The sequence below is a fragment of the Cygnus olor genome, chromosome 1 (genome assembly GCF_009769625.2).
Source record: "Cygnus olor isolate bCygOlo1 chromosome 1, bCygOlo1.pri.v2, whole genome shotgun sequence".
Taxonomy (NCBI): Eukaryota; Metazoa; Chordata; class Aves; order Anseriformes; family Anatidae; genus Cygnus; species Cygnus olor.
Window position 1 is genome coordinate 26,540,559 of NC_049169.1, and position 20,258 is coordinate 26,560,816.

The 20,258-nt window shown below is 41.6% G+C and overlaps 2 protein-coding genes across 2 annotated transcripts in view; one reads left to right on the forward strand and one right to left on the reverse strand.

Moving 5' to 3' along the window:
* Positions 1-4,708, forward strand: part of CTTNBP2 (cortactin binding protein 2) — an 87,485-nt gene extending 82,777 nt beyond the window's left edge. The window contains 2 exon segments of the mRNA XM_040550146.1: positions 1,131-1,232; positions 3,123-4,708. Of these exon segments, the coding sequence (XP_040406080.1) occupies positions 1,131-1,232; positions 3,123-3,455 (435 nt within the window). The 3' untranslated portion in view covers positions 3,456-4,708.
* Positions 4,709-8,448: 3,740 nt separating this feature from the next.
* The window catches only part of CFTR (CF transmembrane conductance regulator), an 86,100-nt gene continuing 74,290 nt past the window's right edge, over positions 8,449-20,258 (reverse strand). Inside the window, exons 24-27 of the mRNA XM_040550160.1 lie at positions 14,975-15,064; positions 12,233-12,405; positions 11,051-11,156; positions 8,449-9,578 (exon numbers count right to left, since the gene is read on the reverse strand). Of these exons, the coding sequence (XP_040406094.1) occupies positions 9,372-9,578; positions 11,051-11,156; positions 12,233-12,405; positions 14,975-15,064 (576 nt within the window). The 3' untranslated portion in view covers positions 8,449-9,371. The remainder of the gene's footprint in view (positions 9,579-11,050; positions 11,157-12,232; positions 12,406-14,974; positions 15,065-20,258) is intronic.

A 20,258-nucleotide genomic window follows, 5' to 3' on the forward strand; every position in this document is an offset into this window, starting at 1 on the left:
TAGAAGACAAACACATTTTTGTTAAGAAATGCTATGTTTGGGAAGATTTTTCAACGTATTTAATTAAATCCTTCATTATGTGATTTTTGTTTTGTTTTGGTTGGTTGATTTTTGGGGGGAGTTGGTTGGTTGTAGTTTGTTTTGGTTGATTTTTCCTTTTTTTTTTTTTAATAAAAAAAAAAGTACTTGCAATACTTGGATGAGTCACATTCTCCAAGCTGGTCAGCTAATCACTAAGTCAGCTAACAGGGATTTACGGTATCTGTCCTTGAAAGAATGGGATGTGCTTAAAGAAATGGTAACCAACTTAAAGTTGTGTTTAATAACATTTAAAACGTAATTGGTTGTTGACAATTCAAGGGAAATGTGGGTTAGATGAGGAAGGAGATAGATGTCACTGTCTTTTGTTCGGTTTCCTCATCATGGGTGGAACCATCCATGGTTGTAATTTCTGTTAATTCCCTAACTGCCTGGTAGAGGCTTACGGAAGTAAGGGTGCTGTTGTATGCTTGCTTTGTGTGATGTAATTTCAGGCTGCCATCAAAATAAGCACATCAACTTTCTAATTTGTGCTTTCACTGCATGTTCCTGCTGCCTCTGTTATGATGGGATTGAGTACTTTTGCAGTTGCAGAGTGAATCGGGTCACCATGCCCCAGGATAAAATACCTAGTTTTCAGCAAGGTCAGAAGGCTGATCAGATTGTATCTGTTACTTCATGATCATAAGTTTTGATGGAATATAGCAGAAAAGAAACATGGCAGGAGGAAGAGAACAGGATCATTCCTTCCTGTGACATCCCTGAAGCTTGATAAAATGTAACAGGAAACTGCCCTTAAGCTCCACTAAATACTATTGCTCTGGAAAAGATGTTCAGTCTTCTCTGACAATGGTCAATGTTAACACTCTCTCTCTCTCCCCCTCTCTTTCTCCTTCCCTCCCTCCCCTTTAAATTCTGTCGAGAGTAAAGGAAAGTTATTTTACTTGTTCTTTGGATATTTATGCATTGCTACTATACATTCTCGTTATGCAACTACATGAAAATCAAGTCAAGATTCCAAAATTTGGCAAACTGAAACATAATTTCTTGTGTCAATAATAAAGAACTCATCATTTTCTTGTCTTTTTTAGATTGCAGATTCTAAGGATGCACTACTGATGTTCAACAACTCTCAGAACAATCCTGTATTTTCAGCAAGTGGTACTAACCCAAGTAAAACAACAAAACAAAAGGTAGGTGAAGAGTTTTGTAGTAGTAGTGAAAGTTTCTAGAGTTTAGGTGTCTCTAAAATCTGAGTTCCTGATTGGATACAAAGAATGAATGTTCCAGTGCCCTGTTTATTATGAGAATAAACTGTCATGATTCTTAGGAAACTCGCTGGACACACCATGCCAAGTTTCTTCCATGTGTCTTAATGGAAACGAAGATTTATTAAACAATGGATGTATTTGCTACACGTTTTTCATGTTGATATGAAGCCATCTCCCTAGGCCAAGTATTGTTAACATTCCTGCAACATTGTAAGTTATTTGTATCAGATTTTGAGAGAAATAAAAGCTCTGGTTTCTTTTTTTCTTTTTTTTTTTCTTTTTTTAAACCAAGTAAATCTATTTTAAAAGTTTGCAAAAGCTGAAAACTTTTTTAAATTCTTGATGTAAGATTGCTGGCTCATGGTTTATTTTTGTACCCACTTTTGCAGTGATTACCAAAATACGTAAGATTTCAAACCAATATTTTCCTAAGTGTTTTTATCTAAGTAGAATTGAGTCACTCTGATGTCAGAGCTCTCAGTGGGTAAGATTCTGAGAAGGTATATAATCAGAGTTTTTGAAAAGTAGGATTTTCTTGTTTAAAAGTTTTATTTCTCTGCCTAGCTATCTATTGCTCTACAGTTGTCTTGGCATATTATTTACGAGATCCCAAAAGCAACACACTGTTATAAGGTTGGTGGCTCTGCAAAAAGATAGTCTAAGTGTGAACAAACTTTACTACCTTAAGAGCAGCTTCAGAGTGGGAAGGTACACTGAATACTACTGACATATATATCAGGTCCTCTATCTGCTCTTCTTTTTTGCAGAAATTAAAAATAATTGTTTAAGGGTTAAACAACCCTACTAAGTGTAAAGATATACTATTTCCACCTTATTTTTCATTCTTTGGATGATAATTCCCTTTTCTTTATTGTTTTTGAACATTGAGAGTACTTGTGACCATACAGCTCAATTAACCTTAGCCAGCACAGAGTCTGTTGTCTGTGTTCTCTTAATAGGCGTTCAGAGACTTGGGTTCCTCTAGAGATCAACCCAGACGCTGTCTGACTGTGGTAAATTGTTTTTTGGAGGTACACTGCCTATTCTCTGCCAGTACAATGGTAGCCCTGAAAATAGTTTAACTTGTGCACCTAAGCATTAAAAAAACTGAAGTTAGATGAGATGACTTACCAACCTGACCATCATCTTTTTTCATATTCAAATATTCAAAATACTAAAAATATTGTCTGTAATTTTACTTGAAATCCAAAGAACAGACTCCACTGAATGGAAACAATTTTAACATTGCAGATCCACATTTAGGTATACTGCTTTTGACTGTTTCTCTAAACACGTTAATTTCAGACAGCCCAAATCAGAGCTTTATATAGTAGCGATGCTTAGATAATTTGGCAAGTCAGCTGACCTGCTCATTTCTAATATAATTTGTTCCTAGTGAATTTATTTTACTTTTAAAATTCCTTCTAACAATGTAAGGCATAACTAAATGCCCATTTCTCCCTTTTAGCTGTGGCTGCAGCTGCCATTTCTCTGCTATGATGAAAGAAAAAAAAAATTGTTACTTTGAAAATTGAGATATTTGAGATTTAAATTTAAGATTTTTGAATGCCAATGCAAAAACCTCATTGACTTTTCTTCTTTGGGTATTTTAATATGCTGATGATATTTCCTTTCAATCATAGAAAGAAAAAAAAAGCCATAGTTAGTTCACCAAGTAGTAACACACTGTCATATTAAACTGCAAAGGATTGCAAATAATAAAGGTTTTGTAGGGGCAGAGGGTTGGATGGTTGTTTTTCAGGTCAAGTTACAATAATTATTTATACAAAAAATGCTTTCTTTTATTCACAGGATGGAACCCGTCCTCTCAGCAGCAGTCGAACTGTAGAAAGCAGCAACAGTAAATCAAAGACAGAGCTGGGTGGTTCAAGAGTTAAATCGTTTCTTCCTGTACCTAGAAGTAAAATCACCCAGCCTTCTCAGAATACTAAAAAAAGCAGCAGCAGTAATACAAGGCAAATAGAGGCAGATAACAACACAAAAAGAGAGATTTGGAATTTGCACAAAAAAGAACAAATAGAAAATCTAATAAGTAAACCTGCCTACCATACAATTTTCTGTGTTCGCATCATGTCTATTGCAAAGAACCAAGTACTCAAATTTGTAAATACTTTTTTAAAATAAACTGTTTCCCTGTAATGTAAAGTTTGTACAGGACCACAGTTTTATTTGTATGTAAATCAGCTGGAAATTATATTGTTTTAAATGTCAGAAACTGGCAGTTTTGCCACCTTCATAGATTTCTTTTTCTGTTATGAAAATGACTCTTGTTTAAGTGATAATATTCAGGGGTATTACCTCAAGATTCTGTTTGTGTATATACTGTACATAAATATATTCTATTAAGTTCACGTGTTAAATTGCATTCAGATGAGTTGCACAATATGTACAGTACTGGCTTAAAGCTATTGTACATGCATTTTAAAGACATGTTTTTATCTTCAGTTAATGAAAAATTAATGGAATGTGGCAATAACTAAAATGATCAGAAGTGCAGATCAATTACTTTCAGCTACAAGCCATATTAAATACTTTGATTTCCCCATCATCTGCCTGCTGAATTGCAATTCTGTTTCTCCCAAGCTTCTCTTCATCTTAAATGCCATGAATTTGTGTTACAACTTCTATCTTTCAAAAAAACGAAAGAGATTGAGAAATTAAAATGCAATAAAAGTTATTTTTCTCAGACTCTTATTCTTTGATAAATTGAAGAAAATGTGGTCATTTATTAACTTAGTTTTTCTTGTATACTGTAAAAAAAAAAATATATATGCTTCATTAGTGTTTTTTAAAGTACCCAAGAAATAATAGTGTTTTACAGAAACAAATTTTAATGGAAAGGAATTTGAGCACAAGCATAACTACAGTATTATGAGAGATAATGGAGTAGCGATAACATGAGTTACTATGTAATTATCAATTTCTATTGTGGATTTAAGATGTAATTGCTGTGAAATGATACTTGAGTTGCAGTGAAAATGAAGTCTTTTTCATTTTTCCCCACTACAGAGGCAGAACATATTCCCAGGACAGAGTCTCTATGAAGGGAATATTTCCCCAGTCTCTCCTTATGGTAGTACAGTTATTTACTTGTGCATTGTTATAATGTGGCAACACTCGCTGTCTAGAAACCTCATTGGGTATGTAGAGAAAAATGTAGAGGAGTTATCTTGAGGTCAGACTTAGTTGCCTTCTGTTGAGTTATCAGGAGATGGTTTTGAGAGCTATGGACATGGTCACACCTATAATTTCCACAGTAGCTTTTTTCTCAAGATAAATCCGAAAGAGGAAAAAATGACAAAACTGTTTCCTACCAGTTCACCTTTATATGTAAAACAGTCATCCCAAACTCATGTCAATAAAATTTTTGTACTGCATATCGTCAATCTTTGTGTCTTAGTTTGTGTGTTTGTGTTACCTCTATAGATACAGTATATTAGAAGTTTATTTCTGTAATTGTTTTCCTCATGGTATGGGTAGAAAGCATCATGATTTTCAGTAACCGCTGTTTTATTAACACTTCAATACTTTGTGCAAGAGTAGTAGTTACATACAACTGAATAAGGGTGATTGCTGTAGAGGCTGATTTTGGTAGTAATTTTGGTGCTGAAAAATGGGATGCTGCTTTTACAGTTGATTTTACAGCAGAATGAGTCAGCTGTGAAGTGCTGTAGGTTAGAGAAATGGCTCTCAGAAGTTAGCATCCTTTATGTGCAGTAGTTACCACACAAGCTGCAATATCAAGATTTGTAATAGCAGTAAATGTATATATTTTTAAGAGCTATAAGGAAAAAAATATATATATGAATTCAAAGCTAGATTTGTTCTAACTTGAAGATACACCTTAGAAGTGGCAGGCCCCATTTAGACGAAAAGTTAGCAGTGTGTTTCTACATGAGACCATCTTAGGCACAGTGTCCTAAAGCCTGGTTTTAGATATATTTTCAGACTGTCTATTGTCTGTGAGAATCAAAAGTCTTCTGTGCTGTATTTTGAATGAAAATAAAATCTGCAGAAGACTGGGTAACTTTGATCATCTGCTCATTGTTTGAAAGTCTCTGTTGCTAAATTTAGCATTGCCTTTAAATCCTCTCATTATCTTTTCTTTCCAGCCTGCTGTCTTAATCCCTCTCCATCTGCATCTTTTACCGGGTTGACTTCTGCCTGCTATCATTCCGTTTGTCTGTCAGTTCACCGCAGTCTGTGATCTTCATACGCCTTTAATCACATGGTATTTTGCAGATCTGCTAATTCAGTCTTCTCTCCAAACTGCTAAGCTCTCATTAGGCCATATCAGTTCCTGCCCTCACATAACCATGAAATAGTCTGGATGCGAGCCTGGCCTCTCCAGTGCTTATTATTGGGATAGATCGTGCAGAAGCAAGGCAAGGCTCTGTTCATGAGTTACGGGTTTCACTGTCTCCAGTTTCTTCCTGTGATGCTGCAAACGGCACATCTCATACTTCACTTGTAATAACAACTACTCTTATTTTGGGTTCACAAAAGGCAAAATCTTTCGTCTCCATGGCTTCTTGTGTTTTAGGCATAGAATGCTAGTGAATAAAATTAGAAGTAGTATTGTTTATACTAAGAACAGGAAATTGTTTGGTGGGGGATATGATGGTTTATAAAGGAAATGTGTTAATGTATTGCATGTTGCTAGCTTTGCAAGATTTTTAGGCGGCAGTTAACTGTCCATTAATGAATAACTGTACCCACAGTCCTACGTGGCTTTTTTTTTCTCCCCAGTGCCAAGCAATGCTAAATCATAGTCGAGTTGTAGTAGAGCTAAAACACGAAGCTGACAGAAAAAGGAGAAAAATATTTCAAGATTATTTTCTAGATATAGTAAGTAAATAAAATGCAACAAATTTTAAAGTTCTGAACTGACCTCTAGCAATAAGCGCTAATTCAGAATTAATCAGGAGTGGTTCCCAGAAATGCCACATTTTGGGGGGCCAAAGGAGTGCGGTGTGGTCCCCCAAAGCCCAGGAAGGTGGGAATGGGGTGATGGGCAGCTCTGATGCTGGTGGGACAGGCAGAGGGACGCAAGGTTTGTGCAAATAGGAGAGGTGGAGCTTACAGAGAGATTCTGGAAATATGATATTTCATGCATAAAATGCTAAAGCTGGTAAGGCACCATTTAAGCAACTGTGAAAGCAGAACTGGTTTTTGGAACAGCAGACTACTTTGAGCCCAGCGAGCAGTTTCTGCTAATGACAATGATCAAGCTGCTTTGTGTAGTTATTTTGTATGTAAGATTTACGAAGATGAGTCAATGTGTACATCCGAGTTTGTTTAGGCTAACTTTGGGTGGCCCTTGCTGTCCTAAGAGGTTCTTGGTGCTGAGCGAGCAGTTTGGCCGCCCTTTTCCCTTCTCTGTGCGTAAGGAGAGCTACAGATCATTCGCGGGGTAATTTCACTCTTTTAATCTTTTTTGGCTTCTTCATAGCAGGCTGTAAAAGTAGTACTGTAGTGCTAGAGTCAGCATGCTCCTTGGCATTTATTACACATGTGCGCAGACACACACCCCTTTAATAGTGTAGGTGTGTGCTTTCAGTTACAAAGTGCTTTGGGAGGGGTGCTCTTTTTTTATGTCTGGTTTGTTTTATCAAATGTATATGGCGTAAAGCACATAATAGAAGAAAAATCCTCTTAAATAACATTCAGCCTGTGCTTATGAAGGTCATTGTTGTTCATTCTTTTCTTCCACTATGTTGGATTATATTCTCCTTTCTGTCCTTCTACTGTGCTCTATTTTCCACCAAGAACAGTGCGTGCAGCTTCCCGGCTTAGGTTCAGGCAAACAGCCCTGGCAGCTGTTACACCACCAATGGCAAGTCCCAGAATGATTTTTCTAGAAGGTAACGTGCTCTTCTCAAACCTGTTGGGGGCCAGCTTTCCTCCTCCTCCTTAGGGAGGCAGGCACCAAGGTATTTCCTGCCGCAGCCTGAGCACGGTGGCTGGAGTAGAATTTTTGGACCTCCCTTGGAGGGCAGGGAGAGAACAACTTCTGCAGCATCTTGCCAGGGGTCTTTGGGAAGCGGGGTGTGGTGGTGGTAGCCAGGACCTGATGGCAGAGGGGCCTGCAGCTGGCTGGCTGGGACATTGTGCAGCGCCCTAAGGGGCTGGGGACAGGCAGCTGGCGATTTATTTCACTCACTCGAAGCATTCTCTCTGAAATGTATCAGCAGTGTCCATGTGTGTCCCCTCTGCTGTACTTACCTTTCTCCCTAGCCCTGGAAGAGACCTGCGTGATCTGGGGGCTGCTGCTGGGAACTGGTGATGTCCAGCGAGAGGGTAAATGGGAAGTGGGGAGCAGGGACGGAGCCTGGGTGTCAAAAGCCATGCTGCCTCAGCACACTGTTGGCTTTGTTTGGCCATGAAAGCTAAAGTGGCAGCGGGACAAGGGCATGGCAAAAAAAAAAAAAAAAATCAACAAAATAATAGTTCCATAGGAGCGAAGGTGGTTCATAAATGGAGCAAGTCACAGAAGATCTAGTTAAATCAGAGTTCAGCCCTGATTTCCAGCCCTGGGGCCGGAGTTTCGCCAACACCCGCAGTAGCTCTGTGTCGGGACTTAATGGTGAAGAGGAAACGCAATGCGTGGGGCTGGCAGTGCTGTGACCCTCTCCAAGTGCTCAGGGGACACCATTTCCTTCCACCGTGACCCACTCCAGAAGCTCAGGGGACACCGTTTCCTTCCAGGGCCCCAGAGCACCACATAGGCCGGGCAGGGCTGCTGAGGAGTGGGGCCAGGGCCCAGCAGCAACCCCTGGTGCCTGGCCGCCCCCCAGCAGCCCCGGGTGGGCTCCCACAGGGGAGGGCCCTGGGGGGCAGCTCCACGCATGTTTATTTTTTCCAGTTAAAGAAAGTAAAAATAGTAACAGAGGTCTGTACCGCTAGTGCACAAAGACAGCATGGGGCAGGGCCCGGCCTAACTCTGAGGGTGCCCATGTTCTTGACAGTGTGGTGTGACGTCGAAGACCAGTGGCAAAAAAAAAATAAAAAGAATGCAATCCAAATATAAAACTTTTTGTACAAATATATTTTTTCTTCATAGTACATAATCACTTTGAAAATACATCATTTTCTTAATAAATGTTTGCAACAATATTAAAATAAATAAAATATCCTAGAGAAAGTTCAGTTTCATCACAAAACTGCAAACCAGAAGAGTATAAAAATTGATTTCATTATTAAAGTCTACTTCAGAGAGGTTTCTCCTTTATTTTTATTTTTTTTTAGGCCACAGTAAGAAGTAAAGGTGCCAGACCTACATGTGCAGACTGTTAAGAGTTCCTCTGCTAGGAGTCCTGTCCTTTGGCGTGCGCTGCTGTCAGCCTGAGGGTGTGTGCAGGCTTGGGCCAAGCCTCCCAGGTTTTCCGAGGAAATCACAGTTCTCCTGTAACTGTGGAGACATGGCAGATGGTGACAGGCTTGCCAGTCAATATCCTCTCTTCCTTCATTATCACCTACGCGCACGGAGTCGTGCGCTGCTATGAGAGGGCATTTGGCCTTTTCTGCTAGGGAGGAACTGCCGTTGCTGCATGAAGAACAAAGAGGAGGAAGTATGCTGTGCGAGTGGCTGATAGTGTCTCTTAATTTGTTCACAGGAAGTGAATCCAGAGAAACCTTTTACATTTTGATCTTCACATTTTCCACCCAGGTTTGATTATTTTTCTAACATTCTGCCTGCTGCCTGGACCTCTCACCCCAGCAAGAACATATCTAAAAGTTTTCTGAAACAATTACATTGGGCTAAGCAGGTTACTTCTGCGTGCCACCTAGTTTGTACCGAATTAGAGCAGCTTGTGAAAGGAAGTCTCATTTTACCATTAAAAGTGGCATGTCTTCAAGGAACATAAGAACTCGCACACAGAAGGGAAGACATTCCCAAATGCACATGCAGTCACTGCAGCGAATGCCTCCTGCAAGGGTACATTTGTGTGCAGTCCTACAAGTTCAGAAGTGCCGGTCCTGTCACTGCGGGGCACTGCTGAGAGCTTGCTCCAAAAAGAGGGGTGCCCGCACCACATCTCACAGCCTCGTCTCCTGCACTTCTTCCTCTGTCTCCTCCTGCAAGGCGGTGATTTTGGGTCTAGGCTTGTGCTTGCTGGAGTTCCTGCGATGTATCGGGAGCAGCTTAAGGCGATCAGCATGGCTGATGGCTTGCCTGAAGGAGCTCTTTTCATTCAGCAGCTTCTGAATCGATTCATATTGCTTCATCTTGTTGTCCTCGATTACCTGAAGAAACATTTCACTCCATTAGATGAGCAATGCCAGTGCTGACAGTCCAGCTAACACAGCTAACAGAGCAGGGGAGAGACATGACAGAGAGCTTCTTATACCAGGATAAGTCTAGTTTACGGTTTGAAATTTCTAATTACAACCATAAGAACAGCCGTTAAAAACTCAACATGTGGCAAAGGTGCCAACTGCTCAAGTTACAGCATGCCATTGGGCTGGTTGGTTTCTCCTGAAGACTCAATTTTTAACGCTGAAATGACTTGCCAAAGTCCCCAGGTACTGTGGTATTTCCCTGGCACTGCTGAGATGATGCAGTTATGGAAGTGTTAACTGCAGGACTATTACAACAGAGTTATCTCACAATGAGAGGGAGACGGCTGCCAGCAAGGTGCCAGAAAGCCTGCTTTGCTTTCTTCCCAACAAACAAGGAAAAGACAGCTCTCCTCTGCTTGGAGGGACAACAGGTTTTCCCAGTGAGGCTGTGCCAGCCTGCACTGTCGGAAAGGAAATGACAGGAGAAAAGCCAGCTTCCCTCGCTGGCATGGCACTTCCAGCACAGGTCAGATGAGAAGGAGCTGTTTGTTGGCAGCTGTTTGTTAGCAGCTCTGCTTAGGCTGTTCAGAAGGTGGGAAACCTCCCGACACCGGCTGCAGCACAGCCATGCCCAGCACAGGCTCCGGGTGTTGGCAAAGGCTGAGGCTGAGTGCCCAGACAGGAGCAGGGCACCCAAAAGGGCGTGCAACCTGCTCATTAACCATCCCGTTCCAGCTCCAGGCCTCATGCCTCCCACTGTGCAAGTGCACCCGATCAGATATACTTGGAAAAAGGTGTTTCAGTCTGCTAATGGAATGAAGATCCTCTCACGTGGAAGAGTAAACAAACTACAGAGAAAGGAATGTCGTTTTTAAGAACAATTATGTAAGTTGCATTTTATTTCCTTTGCTAACCATTTTTATATAAAAAAGGAAATACCCCAAGACCTTAATGCTTTGCCACCTTGATTAAACAAGAAAGGAATATTCAAGTGGCTTTATGAAAGAAATCAAAGACTCTGACCATTGGCTATTTTCTCCAGAAAGCCCTCTTCCCTCTGTACCCTCCTATCACCCAAGAACAAGTGCAGCCAGTTCTGCTTCTGCTGTTCAGTCCCTAAGCCATTCTCCAATGCAGAGCACCAGGATCAGCAACCAGCTAGTCTGTAGTGGTTGAAAAGGAGGATCCAGCACTTCCAGGCTGTGACCCAGCTCATCTGGACATAGATAGCTATGACAGCCCCTGGGGAAGAGCAGACAGGAGCGTGTTGCTCTCATGCAGGTGATAAGGTTGCTCAGCTGATGGATGACGCCCACTGTGAGCTCGGAGCAGCAGACTTCATCAGTACAGCCATTGCCATCAATTCCGCTCAGCACATGTTGTACATTTGTCAAACATAATGAAATAACTGTCCCCAGATTACGAGAAATGCTCACCAGAAACCGCTGGCACTCCAGTATCGCTTCCAGCCTGTGCTCAGAGAGTATCACAGTGCAGTCTGCGAATGCGTGCTTCAGAGTTTTTCTAATCACTTGGGAAGTTCTGAAAGGCAAATAATCATCGGTGTTCAGACTGCAGCATACATGCCCGCACCATCTGTAACTTTATTCACAGTATTTAATCATCTAGCTGCATGGTGTAAAGCTGACGTGCGTGTACACCAGCACGTAAGTACAGTTCTGCAGTGTCTCAGCACGCTGCACTTGTGCTGTGAAAGCACCCATCAGCTATAACATGAAGGCTGTAACTAAACTTCTCTGATCCTCCATGCAGAACTACTAAAATGTATCTCTAAATATGCTACACAACACGCACATTCTTCCAGCCTAATTTACATTCTTGCTGTCTGAGCTGAGATAAGTCAGCTCGGAGTGTTGAATTCACTCACTGTGAAATCCCAGTCTGACATAAGCTCAGGGGGACGGAGTCTCTTCCCCTCTGTTAATGTTTACAGTGCCCAGCATCCTGCAGTTTCAGCGCTTACCTTGCATTGTGATGGTAATAGAACAGCAAGGAATAGCATGCTACAGCACTGAGCAGAGGTGGAGGAACACCCAAGGTTTTCAAACCCTGTTTTTGAGTCTGTCTGGCTTTATGGCCTCGCAGGGCTCCCCGAGGCCACTTTGGGTCCCACCAGCTTGCATTAGGCAGTAGGACGTTGGGCTCTCTGGTAGTGCTCTGTTTGTTCCAGGCTAGCTTGCAGCACGAAGCATACACCCCCGCAGGCATGCAAGGGTGCAGCGGCACTGAGCATGGCCAGTGACCTGTTTGGCCTTTCCCTATGGACAATTCAGCATGACGCAGATGGGTACGGTGTACGTGGCTGCACATCCCACCCCCTCCTTCACATCCTCCAGTCAAAGCAGGACAGCCTGCACAGCCAGACTGCTGTCAGCAGACTAGGAATGAATTGCTGCCCTGACAGAAACAGCCTCGGACTGTGTTCTTCCCCATAGGCACCCTCTGAGGTCGCACATTTTATGCCTCCCTTTTCACCAAGGTCTGTTCCTGAAGCTGAAATCAGATTTAGTACCAGACCAGAGAAGTTACAAAAGGTCTCTTTAGGGGGTGCTGCCTGACTGGTTTTCTTATTTTGTAAGAAAAGAAATGATACATACACAGGATCTAGGTGAGCACTTGGTTCGTCAAGCAGCAAGATTTTAGCTTTACTGAGGACTGACCGGGCAAGGCACATTAACTGTTTGTGCCCATGGCTGAGGACACAGCCACCATCCACAAGAACGAAATCCAACTGGCCTGGAAATTGCTCAATTACAGACTTCAGCCCAACCTGCCGGAGAGAAAAAGGAAAAGTCAGTGAGGTACAGTTACTGCTCATTGTGGGCATGACGACCAGTGCCTTTAACTTCCTTGCCTTTCACTTCTGACAGTAAACAGAAAATATAAATTGATGAAGACAAGTATCTGTCCTATGAAGACTACAAGCTGGATGGTGTGAAAAGCATTGAAATATTTGAGCCATACAACGTGCTAGGATTTATGTTGGGAAGCTGAGAGTTAATGCTCCGTTTGTTTGTCACATGCAATGACTTTTGGCATTTTGACCAAAACCCTTTGAGTTAGAAGGCTAGGGAAAGCAATGAATTTTAAACTTTTTATCCAGAAGTGATGTGCGTCATTGGTAATGTTAAGGAGAGAGATTTTTGAAAGGAAACCAGGCCTCTTTGGTTACTAGGAGGGTAAAAAGAAACAAGCAAAATTCACATGCTACATTACATCAACAGAGAAAATAACCCAGGTCACCATGGTGGTTGTCTCTATGCCTCTGAGAGCATTTCCATCTGCTCCTTTTGACCTCTCAAAGGTCCTGTGCATTTTGCTCAGCCTGAAGGCATCACGGGCTTTCCTCTGGCACCGATGGCAAAATGTTGAGAGGGGTGCTTGGGATGGGAAGCTGCTTCACTCGTACCAGAAACTGAAACCCGGCACAGGAGGTGTTTTCTGGTTGTTTCTGCCAGAGCTCACATCGGGAAGTGCATTGTGTTCACCCCAAACCTTTGCATCTTCCATGTGTCCAAACTGGCCACGCTCCTTGGCATTTACAGAGAAATGGTTGTAAAATATGAGAACTAGAAAACATATGTGAGTTGCATTGGTCCAGAATACATTATAAAAGTGCAATGCAACCCTAGTGGATTATGAAGAGCCCCGCCTTGAATTTTTGAAATATTACTGATCTGCAATTCATTTTCATTCCAGGGCAAAAAAAAAATGGAATTATTCCTTTGTGCTTCCTTTTTATGTGAAAACCATGTGAAACTGTGGTGCGTGGGTACGTGTGTTGTATTTTGGAAGAGTTCATGCGTTTATTTATAAGCAAATCAAGGCTGCTGCATTGTTCTTCACTCCTCTTTCTAACATAAATGCTGCCATTTAATGAAATTCTGCAACAGGTTTTCAGCTGGAAAAGTTGCTTTCTTCTTAAAACTGCATGAGGATCCTCTCGGGTCCAGCCCGCTGCCTGCAAGAGCACAATTTAGCCCCCAAAGTCTGACAGATTCAGGTGTTGAAATATTGGGGCAATGAAAAATGAAACATCTGACATTTGTCCAGACTACACCTTGCTCTCTGCAGCTGATTGCAGGGAACGTCAAAAGCTGCTGCTGATCTCAGCAGCACTGTCTAAATCCTCAGCAGCCACTGTGGATCCGGGATAAGCTGGAAGTCAGCTTTCTTTCTGTGCCGCGCTCCCGAAGTTACACTGACTCATTGCCTCTAGTGAGCCAAATTTCAAGAGCATGAACTTTGTAAACAATCAAATCACTCCTACTAAAAAGTATTACAGCTCTTTTTCTCTTCTATTTGCTTTGCACTCTCTTGCCTATTAACTCAAAAACTCCGTATCACATACAGATTTGCCAAACTCCCTAGTGATAAACACTTGAAAATTTTTTTCACAGTTACAAATAGAGTTTAGCTCTTTGAAAACACACACTGAAAACCACCCTCAAAAGCAGAAGAACCCATCTTTTTCAAGAGAGGGAATGTTAATTGACATTCAACTTTTCCCCCCAGTCTCAGGAATCAGAGAACCACAGTGCTGAGTGCTCCCTTGTCTCTGCTAGGACTGGCTGAAAGGCTCCTGTCACTTCATTTAACCAAAAATGTAGTGATGTTTTTATTTAATAGTAAATTATGCATGGAGAGTGTCCACTTTCCCCTTTTCCAAAGACAGGAAAGAAATTATATAAAGCTCAGACTGAGAGCAGAGACAGAGTTAACCTCCTGGATGGGAAACGAGGAAGCTTTCAGATTAACTCCCACACTTGTAAGCATTTTATGATACTTGAGACTTGCTATGAACAAGGAAAATGGCACCAATTCATTGCTGAGTCTGTATTAATTAGGTCATCTGTAACTTGGAAGGAGACACCTGCTTTCTAGGCTGCAGCACTTCCCCTCCCTTAACTCTCAGCAGCCTTTTCGTTGGGCACGGTATACACCCATGCGATTTATTAAACACTATCAGAGCCAATAGGTGGCATCTTACAACCATAATGCGTGGTGTTTTATCTCTAGATGGAAACAGAACTGTAAAAATCTGGTTCCTAATCCTGAGCAATTTGAAAACAAAAACGTTGCTAAAACCTCAACATAAAATTAAATTAGAAGAAAGAAAACTGCACGAATAACTCAGACTGTGCTGTGCGGAAGTTTATTATTTCTTTTTAACTCTGACAAAGGCAACTTTTTTTTATTAGGCAATAAGGAAACACGGTTTATAGCCTAGCATTATCTTTTCTCAGCACTTTGTTGAGATATGCCAATCATTTGACCTACGCTGTACTCCGCTGTACGCACCTCACCAGAGGGACACAAACAACACTGAATGGTTTTACCTCCTCTGCAACTTTCCATATTTCTTCATCATTCCATTGCCCATAAGGATCCAAATTCTTCCGAAAAGTTCCGGAAAATATAAACACTTTCTATGAGAAAAAAGACATGCACATAGATAGACAGACATGAAACATCCTGTAAGGCATTGCAAATTGTAAAGCATGCAGAGAAAAAAAGTCACCTTCTACAGTTACCAGCTGAAGTTTATTGCAGATTTTTAAAAATTATGGAAAACATTGTTTAGAAAAAAAAAAAAAAAGTGGTTTCAAAAAAACTTATGTTTAGTTTTTGGCAATTTTGTTTGTTAGAACTTACCCAAACTTGACTGAAAAACGTTAAAAATACCGTTTCAGCAGTTTTCAGAATAAAAGTTTTTCTGTATTTTAAGTTCAGAATAAGTCTTTCTAAAATCATTTTGATTCTTTATTATTTGAAACATAGAAAAGATCACTAACCCAAAGTGTGCATTTCCACAATTTCACTTTGAGACAAAAAACCTCATGGATATTTGGCTATATTCAAGGACACTGTCTTAAGTCGTTCCTCATCAATGAATTTGTCTTTTCCCAGCCACTTGTAGTCCAACACATTTTAGCATCTTCCTGTTACCTGACACTTCACCATGTCCCAGTCCTATCTGCAAAGATGTTTTCAGTCTCTCTCCCGGTGTCACGACCCTGGGATGTGACACAGCACAACTGATTCATGAGCGCAGCACCAGCTGGCTGCTCGCACAAGAGGCAGCACTGATGAATGCTACATCCACTGTGACCTTCCTTCTCTGTCCTCTGCCTTCCTGATTCCACGGAGGATGATGAGGATGCACATTTCTCAGCACTGAGAGTGCATGCTTCTTGCTGTAAAGTTTACTACTGAATTCTGCTTTTTTTTTCATCAGTTTAGACAAAGAGATTTAAACAAACATCCCTTAGATACATGTTTTGTGGCTTGAAAAGCAATGACTCAGACGAAATTAAATATTTGTTTAATCTCTTTTTACATGGGGTGGGCATGTCAGATTGGTGGAAATGAGGTTGTTCAAGTGACACTGAGGTTGCACAACATTTCTTATGAGATAACACTAAGCTGCTGCTTTCTGTGCTGCTCGGTACACCTGCTGCTTACAGCAGGGAGAAGTTGCTCTCAAAGAATGTACCATGTTGGGAAATACTATCATTTGCATGCTCTTTCCTTATGAATAAGGAACAAATATCAAGAGGAAGGATTTGAGACAATTATTTTCCTCTCCTTTTGTCTTCCTAAAATAAAATATTTATTTAGAGATGATATGTTGAAATGCAAGTAATTCACAGCCAAATAATTCCTGGCTGAAATTAAAACAAGTCTTGGTAGTCCAATGCTACTGAAAGCAGCGAAGGACTAGCTGCTCTAGCAGAAAAGGGCTGAGCAATATAGTTAGGAGATACTTTCCCAGAGTGTGGCCTGTCAACTACAATTTCCGTCTGACCTAACCTGGGAACTTGGCATTCTTTCATCAGATTTCAAAGTGATTTATACACACGTTTACGTTAATCATTTCATTATGATTAATTAGGAGTTTAAAAGTAACAGCTTAAAATAAATCATTCTAATTAATTTACTTAATTAAGAGATGCAGACCATTGCCAATAACTTATGTGATGTAAGAGGGAAGAAAGTACCTCGATCAAGAGAGCAGAGGAGAAAACCAAGCCCAGGATGCTGCCCTGCAGTCACTGCAGGTGCTTACCTGAGACCCCTTCACTGCTCCACGAGCAAGAACCCAACTGAGCCTCAGGGGAGGCAGCAGAGTGCACAGCTAACAGGCATTGAGTTACCTTTGGCAGATATCAGGGAAAGAGCAGTGCCTTTCCTTTATAATCATCATTACCTTAACACTGAATGCTCAGTGCGTGCAGCACCGTCCTTCCCCCTGCCCTGTGCTGGTGAGTCGGTGTGCGTGGGGCTACGTGTGTGCAGCAGGACTAGGGCCTTTCAAGCAGCACTTTCTGTCAGTGCGGTGGAAATAAGAGCACCATGGAAGCAGGGTCAGACATGGTTTTGTTCGCACGTTGAGCACCATCCACTTAACTAAGGGAATAGGTATTTTCAGTTCTCACTGGTGAAGAATAGTTAACTGAACAAACCAGTTTTAAAGAAGATAGGTCTGAATAACATTCCTGCTGAAGTGCAGCAAGGAGAGAAATAAAGGGAACTACTTTCTTCAGAAACTGCTGTTATTCCTAATAAGTATGCTTTCAAGAAGTAGGGCATGAAAAGCAAGCTATTCCCCAAAACACACTTTTTTTTTTACAAGGTAAATATTTAATTGTCCCAAATTCTGGTATTTTCTCTATTCATTTCAACACCTCCTTCCTCCTAGCTCATTAGAAACCACATAGGCTTCACTTGAGTAAATATGGTGTTAGTCACACGGGCCGTTTACAGTCCATTTAAAAAGAAGCAGAAAAAGAAAAAAAAAAGTTATTGAATGCTACAAGATTAAAATGAAAAAAAAAAAAAAGAATAATAAGAAGAACAAGGAGGAAAGTGACTCCATGGGTTTATGCGTCATTTATAAATATGGAAGAAGTTGGAATAAGGAAAGTGGTGGAAGGGGAGCTGGATGGCTGGGAAGACTGGCAGTAAATCTGGAACCATTTTTTCCTTCTCAATCACTTGTTTGTATTCACCCAGGATGATGATGGGTGTGATCACACAAGAAATAGTTTCTCAGAGCTGACACCTATCCACAAGCAAAAAGGCTTAGGAATATAAATACAGTCATGTTTATGTTCTGCCCACCCCAAATATTGTAAATCAACCCCTCTAAAGGGCACTAATCCCCCTCAGTGGCTAGAGCCTCTGCATATTGGTTATGGTGTTGGATACACAGTTTGTGCAGATAAGCTCCCTAAGTGATTTAAGTGTTGTGTAGAGAACCAAGACCCTGATGTACCTGTGGAAAGGCATACAGAAGAGTCGAGGATCAGTTTACAAGAGGCTAATAAGGAGTGGAAATATGCTGGCTGTGAGCAGCTGCTGTCACAAAGGCCCACGCAAGCCCTGAGCCAGACCCATGGGCCAGCAGCCCTCGCTCTGCTCTTCTTGTGAACCCTTCCTTGTTCCCCTATGCCCAGGGCTGGAGAGCATGTGCAACCTTAGCAGGACGATGACACCAGCTGCTCACACAGAAAGTTAAAGTAAGGGCCATATCACCTCCATGTTGCCTCCTCCAATTTGTAAATATCATGGCAACAATATTAACATGAAAGAAAAATGAATTTTTTATCTGAATGCCTTAGTATTAGGTACGGAGATTTTGTTTTTGTAAATGTCCTTTAGTGACTGCATTGACATTAAAATATTTACAGTCAACCATAAGAGCATGTGAGCAATGAAGATCTATGGCAAATTTTATGGAACCAGTTCTGTAAGGTTCAAAGCTCTCCTGAAGGTACTAAAACCCTTGCCTTCCATAGGTGCTGTGCTCCTGGAAGCACTGGACCCACATGCAGAGGATAACTGGCACAATGTCCTGAATGAGCACGTGGGGTTTTTACTGATCTCCACTCTTACTGATTTTCTGTGCATGGGCCTGGGGCAGCAGATGCTCCCAGGTGTGGTGATGCTGACATGCCTTGATGCCCTGCAGGAATCCAGACTCTGCAAGACCCTCACATTAGCGCCTCCAGGGCGCTGGGCTTCCTGGCACAGGAGTGACTGGGGATGGTACAAAACAGCCACTCCTGCAACTTCAAAGATGATGCTGGAGATGGACAGACAGGCAGATGTAACAAACTAAGTGAGGTGGCTACTGAAAAACTGGAAGTACATAGGTGAAAGTTGTAAAATGTCACTTCTTAGGTGAAAAGAAGGAAGAAAAGGGGGTCGGCTGGCAATCCACTAACAGGAGTAATCTTGTTCTCCATACTAAGCTTGATTTTAACTCTATATGGAATATTTACAGGTAGAAAATGTTGTGAGATCTGCCAGGATGATTAAATGTCTAAATATGAACAGAATAACACTCGAGGCTCAAGGAAATATGCACTCTGACACCTTATGGATCTAGGTTTCTCCTCTTTTGTTTTAATGGGAAATTGGCTCTAGATCTCTTGTTCTCCCTTCAAAGCCGAATTTCTGAAGGCTTTTTCATCAACCTAGCTCCATCAAATACTTCAGGACATAATCTGCTTGAGGACCAGTATGCAAAAGAGCTTCAGTGTGATGAAATCGGATGCAGCTGGCTTTCCCCACCAAACACACCGGAAATGTGGTGGGGAAAGTCTTGTGGAAGAAGCATCAGAAAGGACTGCCCATAGAAAGGGATGATGGGCTGTGATTGTGCTTCCAGCAGCCTGTTATCGCTGAGTTACTGTTTTACATGAGAATTACAAACATCCTGTAGGAGCAGAGCTGTGGTCGAGGCTGTGCTTAACCAGCGCCAGCCTTTGATGAGGTGCAGGAAGGAACTTCCTTGTGGGTGCTCCAGGAAACTTGTTTTATGTGATTTACCAGTTCGTGCACTGACAGCTGCATTTGATATACTGAAAGGAGCAGATGGATCTTTGCCTTTGCTCTGGCTCAGTGTGAGCCCTGACTGCCTCTCAGGCTTTTTCAGCACCTCCTGCCTGGAGCAGAGTGCAGTATGTGCCACTGTTAGGACACTGTAGGTGCTATGCAGACATCTATTGATGACATTCCCATGGAGAAAAAGTTTTTTTTTCCTTCAAATTACAAAATTTAGGAGGAGAAGAACAACGCTGGAAAATTTTCATGAGGAAGCATGCCTCAGGTCAAACTAGCTCCATTCTCTTGTTGTTAGTGCAGCCTCTCTCCTGAGGCTGTGAACATCCATGTGTTGTTATAGGCCAGCCTCCCAGGAAAGGAAAGGTGACTTTCTTTTTTTTTTTTTTTTTCCATTCTGAAGCTGCAGGTGAATGGCAGAGAACAAAAGGCACTCTTTGTTCTGCTGGGAAAGGCGGAAGGCATAAGTAATTTCTCTTCCTTGCTGGGAAAATACTGGTGAAAACATTATTTCATTCTGTATGTGGGAGCTTTTGAGGTATAATGTGAGGTTCCTCAGAAAGAGTTTTGGACAGAAGCTGCAAAACGAAGCACGGAAACAGACTGGCAACTCATGATTTCCAGAGAACACAGGGCTGAGATTTTTTGGCATTGATCCACGTATCATGGACTTCCAAACTGAATTAAATGTGTAACTTTAACAACAAACAATGTGTCTCACTAGCAGAAGAGCAAGTTACATTGCTCACTTAATTAACATTTCTCACATTTGGC